Source organism: Crocuta crocuta, unplaced genomic scaffold (assembly GCF_008692635.1).
Source record: "Crocuta crocuta isolate KB4526 unplaced genomic scaffold, BGI_CrCroc_1.0 scaffold278, whole genome shotgun sequence".
NCBI lineage: Eukaryota > Metazoa > Chordata > Mammalia > Carnivora > Hyaenidae > Crocuta > Crocuta crocuta.
Window position 1 is genome coordinate 1,558,835 of NW_027532173.1, and position 12,641 is coordinate 1,571,475.

The following is a 12,641-nucleotide window of genomic DNA, read 5'->3' on the forward strand; positions in this document are numbered from 1 at the left end:
GGGTACCTCCTGGGGGCAGCAACACTGCCCCCACTATCTTTGCCTTCTTGACCGACGGTATGAGGCTCTGCCAGTTTGACAGAACAGCTGCTCTCACTTTGAAGAGGCTACAAGGAGGGACGCTGGGTGGCTCAGTCAGTTAAAACATCTAACTTGATTTCAGCTCAGGTCATGATCACACCATTTCCTTCTCGTTCTTTTAAAAAAAGAAAAAAGCCTACTAAATCTAAATTAGCTGTAAATAACATTCATTTGATCTTTACAAATCCTCAAAAATATAAATTATGATTGTCTAGAATGGAAGCTTCTACTTAAAAGTCAGTAATACTGAATACTGGTATTTTAACTAGTATATAGCTTTGTAACGAATGTATTTTAAACTTGAAAGATGACAAGAGATTTAGAGCCCAAGAAAAAATTTATTTGTAATTTCAAAGATTTGAGAGGTGACCTTGTTATTTTAAAAAGTTAAGAAAATAAAAATCCAAATAGATGATCCGGTTACAACCTGACCCGGGGTGTCCGTCACACTGGTGGTGGCAGGACCTCCCAGCCACCTCGGGTTGCCGCTCTGGACACACAACGGTGGGCTACAGCCTCTGCACCAGCATGGCCGAGGCCCCTCCTCCTCCATTGCAGATACTGCCAAGACCATATTGCCCTGGCTTCAAGGCGTGAACCATATGAACGACAATCCGGGCTCCAGACATCCTGGGATGGAGAGAGCATTTAGGGTCTAGACTAAATTACAGGACACGTAACTAAAAACGGTTTCAATTCCAAATTAGCTTGAAAAGTTTAGGGGCACCTAGGTGGCTCAGTCAGTTAAACATAACTGGAGAGAGAGGTTTCAAGAACAGGTATGGCTTTTTTCAAAAGCGCAAGTGTAGACTTTGATCTTAAATGCTCTTCTTCAGCATAAAACAGTTTCCGTCCTCAGGCACCAAAAGTGACAGGTCTGAGTTCAGTGTCGTGTCCTATCAGAAATGGGGTTTGCCCTTTCCAGGACGCGTGGGAAGGAATCGGTTTCGACCAAGAGTAATGGGAATCAGCAGGAAGCAGTTTTGGCTCAGACAGACCCAAAGCTAGTTAAGTAGCCACTAGCCCAGACCCAGGTACCTCTAGGACTACCTACCCGATTGGATGCCCCAGAGAGACGGCGCCTCCATTGATGTTCACTTTCTGGGGGTCCAGCTCCAGCAGCTTCATGTTGGCTAGCACCACCAGACTAAAGGCTTCATTTACTTCCCACATTGTAATATCCTCTTTTTTTAATCCTGCGTCTTTAAGAACCTAAAAAAATTTTTAAAGATAGTTTCCTTGGAATTATGCAACTTGGGTTTCTATTTCCCCTGATGCAACAGATAGTTAAATTTGGAGTTTTAGTTTGCAGGAGGAAGGGCCATTTTATTTTCTGCTTTTAATTTCTCACCTTACTGCCGTATGAGCACAGAATTTTCTTTGCATTTATTATTTCTGTTTTGTAGCAAGACAACTTGATTATCTTGAATGTTCCACGGATACCTGGAAAGAACACTTTTCCTGGGGTTCGGACTTAACAGTCCTGAGATCTGTATGCATCGTTGCTTGGTTGTAGATTCTTGGCCTCCCAAGTGAAAGGCCGTTTTTCTCCACATCTCCTTGATAAAAGTTTGCTATGGGGTCCAGGGGCACAGAGACTCTGATCTGTTGTACCTTCACTGTCCATTATTTCAGGTCTTTGATCCTATCAGCTCTTACTCTGGTAGCTCCTCAGCTGCGCAGGAAGGCCTGGGGGGCCAGTGGTTCTGTGTGGATTGGAAGCTATCCCTCCCTCTTGCCCTCTTTCTCCAGCCGGCTCCGCCTTTCATGCTGTAAAGATCCAACAGCCCGGAGACAAAAACATGGTGCCTGAGTGTGGTCACTTCAGACCAGGGTCAGGATCACACTTCTGCCTTCAGAATCCCGAATCCCCGCACTCCTACTGCCCTTGCTCTCCAGGGCAGCGCTCACTTTCAGAAGCTTTCTTTCAGAAAGAAGTTGTTCCTTTCAGAGATCTGCCACCCGCCGCCAGACCATCACACCCCTTTGTTTCTGATCCTCTCTACCCTGCTTCCTCACTGATTTCTGCTCTACCTGTGGCTGCTGGTCTCAAGTTCTCATTCATGGTGAAACCCTCTCCTTCTGAAAGGGTTTATTTGCTGGAATCTTCTGCCATCCTTCAACCCCTAAAGCCATTCAGCATCTTCCTTCCTGTGACCCTCCTCCCCCTAGCAACTTCCCTTAGAGACTTATCAGAGCAACAGCTTGGAGTACGTACGTATTCTGTTTTTAGTTCTACTCTAACGCTGGTTCCCAGCAGTTCCCTTGCAGAAGGGAGACCTCTCCTAGTAGAGATTCTGTGCTTTGAATGCTAGAACCAGGGCCCTCATTTCTCCTTGGCACGCCAACTTCCCACTCTACTTCTCACACCAGGTGTGAATTCAGCATCATACTGAGAAATAATTCAGTTGTTGTCTGTTCTGCTGAAGATGTTTGTGGATTGCTCAGATTATTTTCAGGAGAAGTTGGAAGATTCAAAAGCATGTTATCTCTGTCCTTCAGCAGACGAGTGACATTGAAAATCCAAACCCTGCAGCTTTGGTAAAAAGAAACCAGAGGCTGGCACAATGGAGGACCAGCCGTCAACTGTTCTCACCTTAGGTACAGCATGTGCAGGTGCGATTGGAAAATCAATAGGGTCCACAGCAGCATCAGCAAAAGCTGTATTTAAAAAGATTTAATAGGTCATTAAAATCGTTTGTACAAGTGTTATCTAACAGTTATATATGATATGCAAAGGTTCAAACTTCCTAATCTTAGTGTATTTGTTCCTTTTCTAAGATTCTGTGCTTTATAAAACTGCATTAATCATCAAAGCCATGGATGTTCCTAGGTAGGGGTTGGGGGTAATTTGCCTCCAGGGACACTGGCTTGATTGACACATACCCGTGAATGCTGCAACAGGTAGAATGCCACTTACTGCCGCATCCAGTGAGGAGAGGCTGAGGACGCAGCTCAACAGCCTCCAGTGTGCACCACAGCCTCCACAACAGAATGCTTTGTTACACAGTGTCAACAGTGCTGAGGTTAAGAAAGCAAGACCTCAACTAAAACTGAACTTGTAAGGCTTTTATAAAGTAACAAGATGGTATCTGTCTATCTCATTGAGAAGGCAAGGCAGATTTTATAGCTAGAAGTACATTTAAGGAGACTAAGGGTATGACACAGTCACATAGTTAATAATAAATGCCAGAGTATCTAGATTTCCTGTTTCTAAATCCCCTGACTTCATCCCCTCAGGGCCACAGAAGAAACGTACGTTGTATTCTCCCACTCCTCATGCTGGACAGGAAAAAACTTTTAAAGCTTTTTCTTCCATAGACCAAGTTGTAACAGATGGTAAAGGAGCTTCTCTTCAAACCGTGAGTTACATCCTGTCACGTGGTACACGCGGAGACACCGTATGACCAGCATGGAAACCCCATTTCAGGAAGCGTGAGGACGTGTAGGAATAAACCAGCTGAGAACACGTTCTACCTGCTATTCTTGCCAGTGGCTTCACGCCGAGCCTCTTGGCAGCCTCTGCGGTCATGAGAACCAGCGCGGCTGCGCCGTCGTTCAGCGTGCTGGCGTTGGCGGCCGTCACCGTGCCTGCAAGCACCAGTGAGCAGTGAGTCACAACACACTTTCACCTGCAATTCATCTGGTTCGATGTGACAAATTCCTGCAGGGTAATTCCTGGGTTGCTCAACACGTGGAAAATGACCATGAGACATGGAGAGAATGCTGGCTTCCAGGAAGCCCACACGGAGCTAACTCTACCACTCATGTAGGAGTACCTTGTGATAGCTCTGGAACAATATGATCAGAGCTGGCTCAGAAACACATGCATGATGGCACTAGCTCCGTGCTGGTTTGCACTTCTTCAGAGATCAAGACCAGCCCTTTTTTTTTTCTCCCCAGAGTCTAACTTTGCTCATCCAGAGAAGAGTCGAAATTCCGTGTCAAAACCAGGTACTTCTCTATAATCACTTCAACTTAAACATCAAGAACACTAAAAATCATTCTTTTTTTAAGTTGATTTATTTATTTATTTCGAGAGAGTCCGTTTGTGAGCAAGGGAGGGGGCAGAGAGAGAATCCCAAACTGGCTCTGCACCATCAGTGCAGAGCCCAGTGTGGGGCTCAAACTCACAAACCGTGAGATCATGGCCTAAGCCAAAATCAGGAGTCAGACGCTTAACTGACTGGGCCACCCAGGCGCCCCTCAAATGATTTTAAACAACGAATATTATAGTATGAAAATTATGTCAACTAAGCTGGGGTTTTTTTTTTTTAATGCAACAAAAACCCTATAGTAGACTGCAGCTAAAAATATTAAAATATGCTTCTGTAATATGAATTTTATATGCTGCTTTTAAAAAACACTGATCCAGGGACATCTGAGTGGCTCAGTTAGGCATCCGACCCAATTTTGTCTCCGGTCATGATCTCACACTTCACGATACCAGGCCCCGCAGCAGGCTCTACACCAACAGTACAGAGCCTGCTTGGGATTCTCTCTCTCTCCCTTTCTCTCTGCCTTTCCCCCACTAGTGCGTGCGTTCTCTCAACATAAGTTTTTAAAAAAATAAAGATGGATCCATTCCTATAGTTGGTACTGAGAAATTCAACCAGGAAAGGCAAAAAAGTAACTTTGGGTTACCACAACTGTATACACAGCCAAGCAGAATAGACGTCAAGGATTTCCAAGGCATTAATTTAGAACACCAGCATGCCACCTGGGGTTGCATTCCACAGTTACTCACTGAAGGCCTACCTGGCACTGGCAATAAAACAGTAAACAACACTACTGTCAACTTCCTAGTCAAGAATCTAACAGAGATTTGGGGAATCTTAAATGCTATGACTAACTGAAAGAAGCCACTCTGAAAAGCTTATGTACCATGTGATTCCAACTATATGACATTCTAGAAAAGCCCAAACTATGGAAACAGTAAAGAAGTTAATGATGGGAGAAGGCAAGATGGCGGAGAAGTAAGGAGCTCCGTACTTGCACTCGCGCCCATANGTGTGCCCCCGGTACAGGGAGTTTACACGCCCAAAAAAGCGAGATGCAGCGCTTGCTTCAAGAAGGGACTGGACCACTGTCACTCTCCTCCCCACAACCGCTGAGGCAGAGCTTCCGCCTGAGGCATTGGATCCCTGCCTGAGAGCTGCCCTCCTCCCTTTTTTCCTTTTTTTCTTTTTTTTTTCTTTTTTTCTCTTTCTTTTTTTCTTCTTTCTCTTTTCTCTTTTTCCCCCAGAACACTGACCTGATTAACTCTGGTCGCCAGCTTGCTTAAACAATCACGAGTCCATTGTGTAAATGTAAATTCTACACCTACTGACATTTTCAGCTATTTCTCTCAAGAGTAATTAGACTANCCATCCCCTCTTTCTCTTCAATGGGTGAATATTGTACCATCATTTATTTTATCAATCCTCTCTTGATGGTCATTTGTATTATTTTAAATTTCTAATAAATACTATTAAAATTCTTAAAAAAAAAAAAAAGAATCTAACAGATTTAACACATCAGCGACTTTCATGTCCCAATAAACTTTCAAGATGAACTGCGTATGAAAACCTGAATTCTGCACCCATTCTACAATCTCTTCCCTAGGATTTATACACTGAAGGTATTAACCGGTAAGGGATTTTAAAGATTTTTTTGGATAACTAGAACTTGTTCATTTCACATGAACCCAGCTGAAGTTAAAATTTTAAATAACAGGTAGATGTTTTCTAGAATTATTTTTAAAATCCTTAAGTGGTTCCCAGACTAGATATGGTACATTAACTCCATTTCTTGTCACGCTTCATTTCATAATACTAACCATTTTCTTTTTGGAAAACTGTCTTCAGTTTTGGAACTTTGCTAAAGTCAACACGTCTGTACTCTTCATCTTCTTTCACCACCACATCTGGTTTACCTGAAACACAATTCTTTTAAGTAATCACCAGTCAAGCCAACATTGAGCCAGTGAGGTGCGTGCGCCAGGCCCCGGGCAGGCAGCCTGGGGTCCTCTGTGCCCGTGCACCTCGCACCACCCTGAGGACCCCACACGACCTCCTACCACATGGGACCTGTGAGTGGCTGAGAGAGGAGCTTACTAAATATTCGAACGGTTCAAATCTTTGATTTGCCCGCATCTCCTTCTCTTCCCTCCCCCTTCTGCCACCACAGATGCCACCGGCTCTCCTGACCCCAGCAGCCGAGGGGCTCTGGTAGTGCCATCATTCAGAGCCCAGTGACCACCTCTGAATAGAAATGTCACCTAAGCCAAAGGACGAGACTTTACTGTGGATTTAGTCTGCCGGAGGCGGGGGGCGAGGGGAGCTCCCGGCTCTGTGACCTCCGTGACGGGAGCCCTGCAGAGGGGGCTCGGGGGTGCGGGCGGGACCAAGGAGCCCAGAGCCGAAGCCGCCTGGCCATGCCCGTCTAACACATCCCCTTTGTCACTTAAAAGGCTGCTATACGGTCTGTCACTTATACTGCAAAGGTTTCTAATACATTTCTTGAGTTGGAAATATTCTTAGCAGAATCTGGGGAGTTAGAACCTGATACTGAACTGGGTTGAATTATATCCTCTAAGCTGGCAACACTTCCCTATGTTAACCACCACCATCTGTTGTCTTCAGCCAAACAAAGAGAAACATATTAACGTAAACCCAAACGTTTACAGCAGGCGAGTCCACCGAAACTCAAACCTGCTGGAACAGCACCCGTCTACCTTGGGCTGAGATCGTGACTGGAACGACCTCGTCTGCAAACCGCCCGGCGTCCCAGGCCGCCCGACTCCTGCTGTAGGAGCCCACCGCGTACGAGTCCTGCTCCTCCCGCGTGATGTGAAGCTGCTTCGCCGTGTTCTCGGCACAGTTTCCCTGATGCAAGTAGGGATTTTTTAGAAAACTAACTCAGTTTGTGTAACTTACAGTAACTTTGTACAACGTAAAAGAGTGGGTAGCAGTTAAATTCATTTCCTTAAAATATGCTTCTTTCAGTACAGGGTCAATTTTCACTCACGTCTCATCTTCAGGTACGTGGGTTAGTTCACAAGTTGCTCTCTCAAAGGCAAATAATTTATAATGGTTGTGGGATCCATTAGGAGAAATCAGAACATGCCCTAAACCCATGTGGGGCAGTTTATTCAACTGAATCAAACTGACGCAATGAGCAAAGCTAAGTATTTTCCTAAAACAAATGGTGAAAATCAGCATTTAGAGAACCCATCTTTCCTCTCCAAAATACACTTATTTTAAAAAATCAAGCAGGGGCAGTGGGTGACTCAGTCAGTTGAGCATCCAACTCTTGATTTCAGCTCAGGTCATGATCCCAGGATCAAGCCCCTGTGTGCTCTGTGCTGAGCAGAGAGCCTGCTTGAGATTCTGCCCCTCCCCAGCTTTGCATGCACTCTCTGAAATTTAAAATAAAAGCAGTATTGTATACTAGATGGTATTTCTTCTTAAAAAGTAATAATTACCATATGGATTTTATTGTAGACATCAGTTAGCCCATCTTTCACAATCAGATCTTCAAGCTTCACGCCGCCGTACGGTGTAGCACCTCTGTTCATTACATAGGGGACGTTGGACATGCTCTCCATCCCACCTGCCACCATCACATCCTGCTCAGTAACAGATAAACACAACGTCAACTCCAGCAGGGACTGCAAACCCAGTATGCCCACTACACAGCTCCTACACACAAGTGTTCTGTGGGCTTCACTAAACACTTGCTGCGCGGTGAGTATAGAGGTACCCTCTTGCCTCTGATGAAAACAAATGTCTGAAATGTGTGATGATGGGATGGGGCACATGGGTGGCTCAGTCGGTTAAGCATCCATCTTCTGCTCAAGTCAAGATCTCATGGTCTGTGAGTTTGAGTCCCACACCTGGCTCTGTGCTGACGGTGCACGGCCTGCTTGGGATTCTAGCTTTCCCTCTTTCTCGGCCCCTCCTCTCTTCATGCTTGCTCTCGCTCAAAATAAATAAACATTAAAAAATTTTTTTTTTAAATAGTTAAAATTTTTTAAACTAAAAAAATGAAAAAGATTCTGTCTCTGCCCCTCCTGCGCTCATGTGCACCCTCTCTCATGCACTCTAAAATTAAAAAAAATTAAAAAATTCAGCAAAGCCAGGAAAAGCCCTGCACAACTTAACAAATGAACCTGGGTATGTAGGAACCATAAATTCATCAATTCAGGGCGCAGTCAATGATTTCATTCCCAGGATGAGCATCTATCTTATTCTCACAATGATGAAAACCCATCTTCTGGCAAATCAAAAATTTTTGAGGTTATAAGTCACCCAGAATCTCAGAAAAAGACCAAGCAAAAAGTCACCCAAAGACTAAAACATCTTGGCTGAAAACTTAACACAAGACACAGACCTCTTCTCCAAATGGAAGCGGCAAATCCACAACCCCCAAGTGACAGAAACAACACAACAGTTGTGCCCGGGAGAAAGACTCTCATTTCTAAAGCACTCGTGCCGCTATTCTCAGTGATTTAACCCCCAACTGGAGAAGGTGCTTCTCACCTGATGTCCGCACATGAGGCTCTGGGAGGCCATCATGATGGCCTTCATGCCTGAGGCACAGACTTTGTTTACAGTTGTGCACGGAGTAGAAACAGGTAAGCCTGGAACCGACAAAAGTCAAGGCACACTTGTGAAAAAGATACTCTTCAAACAACCGTACAATTAAAACTGACATAACAGAACACGCTAACTTCTCATTGGCAACAGCCTCACTCTGGCCAATATAAATCTGTGTTCTATTAAGCACTTAACATTTAAGTGGACATGGGCTCCACCATACTATGGAAGAAAAATGATCCCTGATACCTGCGCCCAGGACTGCTTGCCTCGCAGGGGCCTGACCTTCACCGCCTTGTAGAACGTTCCCCATGTATGCCTCCTTCACTTCTTCTTTGGGAATCCCTTTTGTTACAGAAAGAAAACACACATGTCCGTATTTTACTCAATCAGTGATTACCTAATAAGGCACATGACATTACATAGCGGAAATGGTTTCTTGTCAGCTTTGAGACTCAGCCTCACTGTAGGATTTTCTTTTTAATGTTTATTTATTTAAGAGAGAGGGAGAGAGAATGCAAGCAGGGCCAGAGACAGAGGAGACAGAGTCCAGAGCAGGCTCTAGGCTCCGAGCTGTCAGAGCAGAACCAGAAACAGGACTCCAGTTCAGGAACGGTGAGATCATGACCTGGGCCGAGATCAAGCATCAAACACAACCTACTCAACCACCCGAGGGTCCCTGGAATACAAGGATTCTTTACAAAAATTTACAAATGGAGGCATTAAGGGACACCTGGGTGGCTCAGTCAGTTAAGCTTGATCTCGGCTCAAGTCATGATCTCACAGTTGTGAGTTCAAGCCCCTCATGGGGCTCTGGGCTGACAATGCAGAACCTGCTTGGGATTCTTTCCTCTCTCTGCCCCTCCCCCACTAGCACACACACTCTCTCCCCCCCTCTCAAAATAAACATTAAAAATAAAACAAATGGGACGGGGCGCCTGGGTGGCTTAGTCGGTTAAGCGTCTGACTTTCGCTTAGGTCATGATCTCGCGGTTCGTGGGTTCGAGCCCCGCGTCGGGCTCTGTGCTGACTGCCAGCTCAGAGCCTGGAGCCTGTTTCAGAGTCTGTGTCTCCCTCTCTCTCTGACCCTCCCCTGCTCACGCTGTCTCTCTCCCCTAGAAATAAATAAAATATATAAATAAATAAATAAAAGAAATGGGAGGCATTAAGTCATTTCTAAGTGTTATATATGAAGTTAGTGCAAAATAAATACTTGTCCCATTTAATCACTCCCCCACACACACACACAAAAAAGCACAGCAAGTAGGGTGCCTGGCTGGCTCAGCAATGCAGAGCAAAGGACTTTTTTTTTATTTTTAGTTTTTCTTTAGATTCTACTCTTTTAACCTACAGTGTAGAATTCGTTTCAGGTGTGCAATTTAGTGATTCAACACTTAGGAGCACACTACTCTTGATCTTCAGTGATGAGTTCAAGCCCCACGTGGAAGACAGAGTTTACTTAACAAAAAAAAACAAAAAAAAAAAACAAGTACTGACCTGCCTTCTCAATGGCCCCCTGAATTGCAAGGGTGCCAAGCCGAGGGGCTGGCAGGGAGGAAAGGCTGCCTAGAAAGGATCCGATGGGCGTTCTCGCGGCACTTACTATGACCACTTCCTGGCAAGACACAAGATGGTAAGAACTATTTCAATATTTCACCCAAACCATCTCTCATTAAATAAACACCACTCAGAGATAACACCACAGTCGCCCAGCCTCATCCACCGGGGATATGTTCGGAGATGCCCAGCGAAGATGCCTGAAACTGGAGAGAAAGGAACAATATACTGGTTTTCCTACATGTGCACAGCGATGACAGAATTCAGTTTATACATCAGGCACAGAGAGAGGTTAACAACAGTGACTGGTCAAACAGAACCGCTGCAAGAACACACCAGAACCAAAGTCACATGCATGTGGTCCCTCTCTCAGGATCTTCCTGTCCGGGACACGCCCTCAGGACCAAGGCAGGAGATGATAAAACGCCTGCGGGTACAGGCGGCGTGAGGTGGGCCGGGCAGGCTCTGCGATGGAGCGTTAGGTTACTACTGGCTTTCTGGGGCCGTCGCAGGAGGATCGTCTCCTTCCAGGCCCAGGCTGGCCGCGGGGAATGCAGATAAGGAGACCACTTTATTATCTCAACAGACCTTTTATGAATGACAACCTACTCCTCAAGATTAAAATTATCTCAGGACTTGAACAGCCGTAAGGCTAATCATAATCTGTCCAATGATCGTGCTGCAGGATTTACGATGGACCCAAAAACCTCAGGCAAACCCAGTCTAAAGCAGGTACAGATCCTTCGTTGTCCACAGGAGGTCGGAAACAGAAGCCTGAGTTTCAGTTCGACTCCACCGTCAAAATCTAGGGAACGATCAGTTTACCCTGGTCACCTGCACACCCAAGGGCACTAACCAAAGGGCTGCCTCAATGACGGCGGCTCAGGGCAGGGGGACCAGACCCGCGTGTAGGGTGGATGGGACTGGGCCATGTAACAGGGACCCGGCACAGCCACAGGTTCTTAAATGATTAGTAAGGTGGTATTAATACGAACCTTGAGAAAAAACAGATCAAGCCCTCTTAAACACTGTCAACCTCTATCTTAACAGTTCTCTCCTCACACTTGCCTTCCACATTCCGCTGAAGACAGAGATAAATAAGGGGATTATTCCTTAGATTTCTGCCCATTAGGGACACTTGGGTGGCTCAGTCAGTTAAGCATCCAACCCTTGACTTGGGCTCAGGTCAAGATCTCATGGTTCGTGGGTTCGAGCCCCACATCGGGCTCTGCACTGACCGTGGGAAGCCAGCTTGGGATTCTCTCTCTCTTTCTCTCTCTCCCTCTCCCTCCCTCCCTCCCTCCCTCTCTCTCTCTCTCTCTCTCTGTTGCTCCCCCAGTTATGCACTCTCTCACCCATTCCCTAGCTCTCAAAATAAATAAACTTTTTTTTAAAAAGTTAAAAAGAGGGGCGCCTGGGTGGCTTTGTCAGTTAAGCGTCCGACTTTCGCTTGGGTCATGATCTCGCAGTTCGTGGGTTCGGGCCCCGCGTCGGGCTCTGTGCTGACTGCCAGCTCAGAGCCTGGAGCCTGTTTCAGTCTGTGACTCCCTCTCTCTCTGACCCTCCCCTGCTCACGCTATCTCTCTCTCTCTCTCTCCTAGAAATAAATAAAAACATTTAAAAATTAAAAAAATAAATAAATAAAAAAGTTAAAAAGATTTCTGGCCACTAGGAAGTCATTTGAGGGACCCAGAAAGCACCAGGTGACCAGATGACGGTCCTTCCTGTCTTATCCCCAGCCTGGTTCAGTTTCTTCAGGTATCTTCCACGTGGCCTCTGTGTGGCCCTCGCGGTCTAACGAGGGTCCCTGAGAGTAAGGACGAACACGGCACAGGTGAGAGAGAAGGCTGTGTCGCAGGAGACAGACGATGCAGACAGGGTAGACATCACGCAGCGCAAGGGCGCTAGACTGACATCTCTTCAGGGGCATTTGGGAGTTTAACTTCGTATTTCAGTAAGTGGCCATTCCCAGCCGCTGCAGCCCCCAAGTTGACCCCACAAATAGGCAAATATAAGGGTAGGCATTTTTTTCTACATGTCCACATTTTCCTTTAAATTCTTAAAATTTTAAAGCACAATTTAAATCTATACTTACATTCAAAGTGGGCTTTGATACATAACTTCGCTCCACGTATTTTATTTCCTGTAATAGAAATAAAGTTATAATGTAAAAAATATTAACCTACTTCATTTTATACATTCAGCAGTGAGGTTGTGGGGACTTCTTTCTGCTTCCATATTATTTTTATTTCTACATTCTACACCACACGTCACTGTTATAATCAGAAAAAAAAGCTACTTTGTTAATACACTTTTCTGATTAGCTCTTTGAAATGTTTTTAACTTCTGCTAAGTTTATAAGCTTAAAATTTCTAAGCCTTTTTAAGTCTAAGCTTTATAAAATGTAGTTTTAAGTTCTAAATT

At 45.2% G+C, this 12,641-nt stretch overlaps 1 protein-coding gene across 1 annotated transcript; it reads right to left on the bottom strand.

Annotated features, from left to right (window-relative positions):
- Positions 1 to 399: 399 nt before the first annotated feature.
- On the bottom strand, positions 400 to 12,355 carry ACAT1 (acetyl-CoA acetyltransferase 1). The gene is made up of 11 exons (XM_077777438.1): positions 12,313 to 12,355; positions 10,158 to 10,275; positions 8,910 to 9,005; positions 8,604 to 8,704; positions 7,547 to 7,690; positions 6,797 to 6,947; positions 5,900 to 5,995; positions 3,559 to 3,672; positions 2,678 to 2,742; positions 1,136 to 1,293; positions 400 to 711 (listed from the first exon to the last, which is right to left on the bottom strand). Exons 3-11 carry the CDS (start codon positions 8,971 to 8,973, stop codon positions 591 to 593), a joined length of 1,014 nt encoding a protein of 337 aa, XP_077633564.1. The 5' UTR covers positions 8,974 to 9,005; positions 10,158 to 10,275; positions 12,313 to 12,355; the 3' UTR covers positions 400 to 590.
- Between the last annotated feature and the right edge of the window lie 286 nt (positions 12,356 to 12,641).

Excerpts from the sequence above, each read along its gene's own strand:
- ACAT1 (XM_077777438.1), bottom strand. The coding sequence starts at position 8,973 with ATGGGGAACGTTCTACAAGGCGGTGAAGGTCAGGCCCCTGCGAGGCAA. Across the intron at positions 7,691-8,603 it reads GCCTCATGTGCGGACATCAG|GATGTGATGGTGGCAGGTGG; the intron begins GTGAGAAGCACC and ends GTTACTGAGCAG. Across the intron at positions 1,294-2,677 it reads CTGCACATGCTGTACCTAAG|GTTCTTAAAGACGCAGGATT; the intron begins GTGAGAACAGTT and ends AAATTTTTTTAG.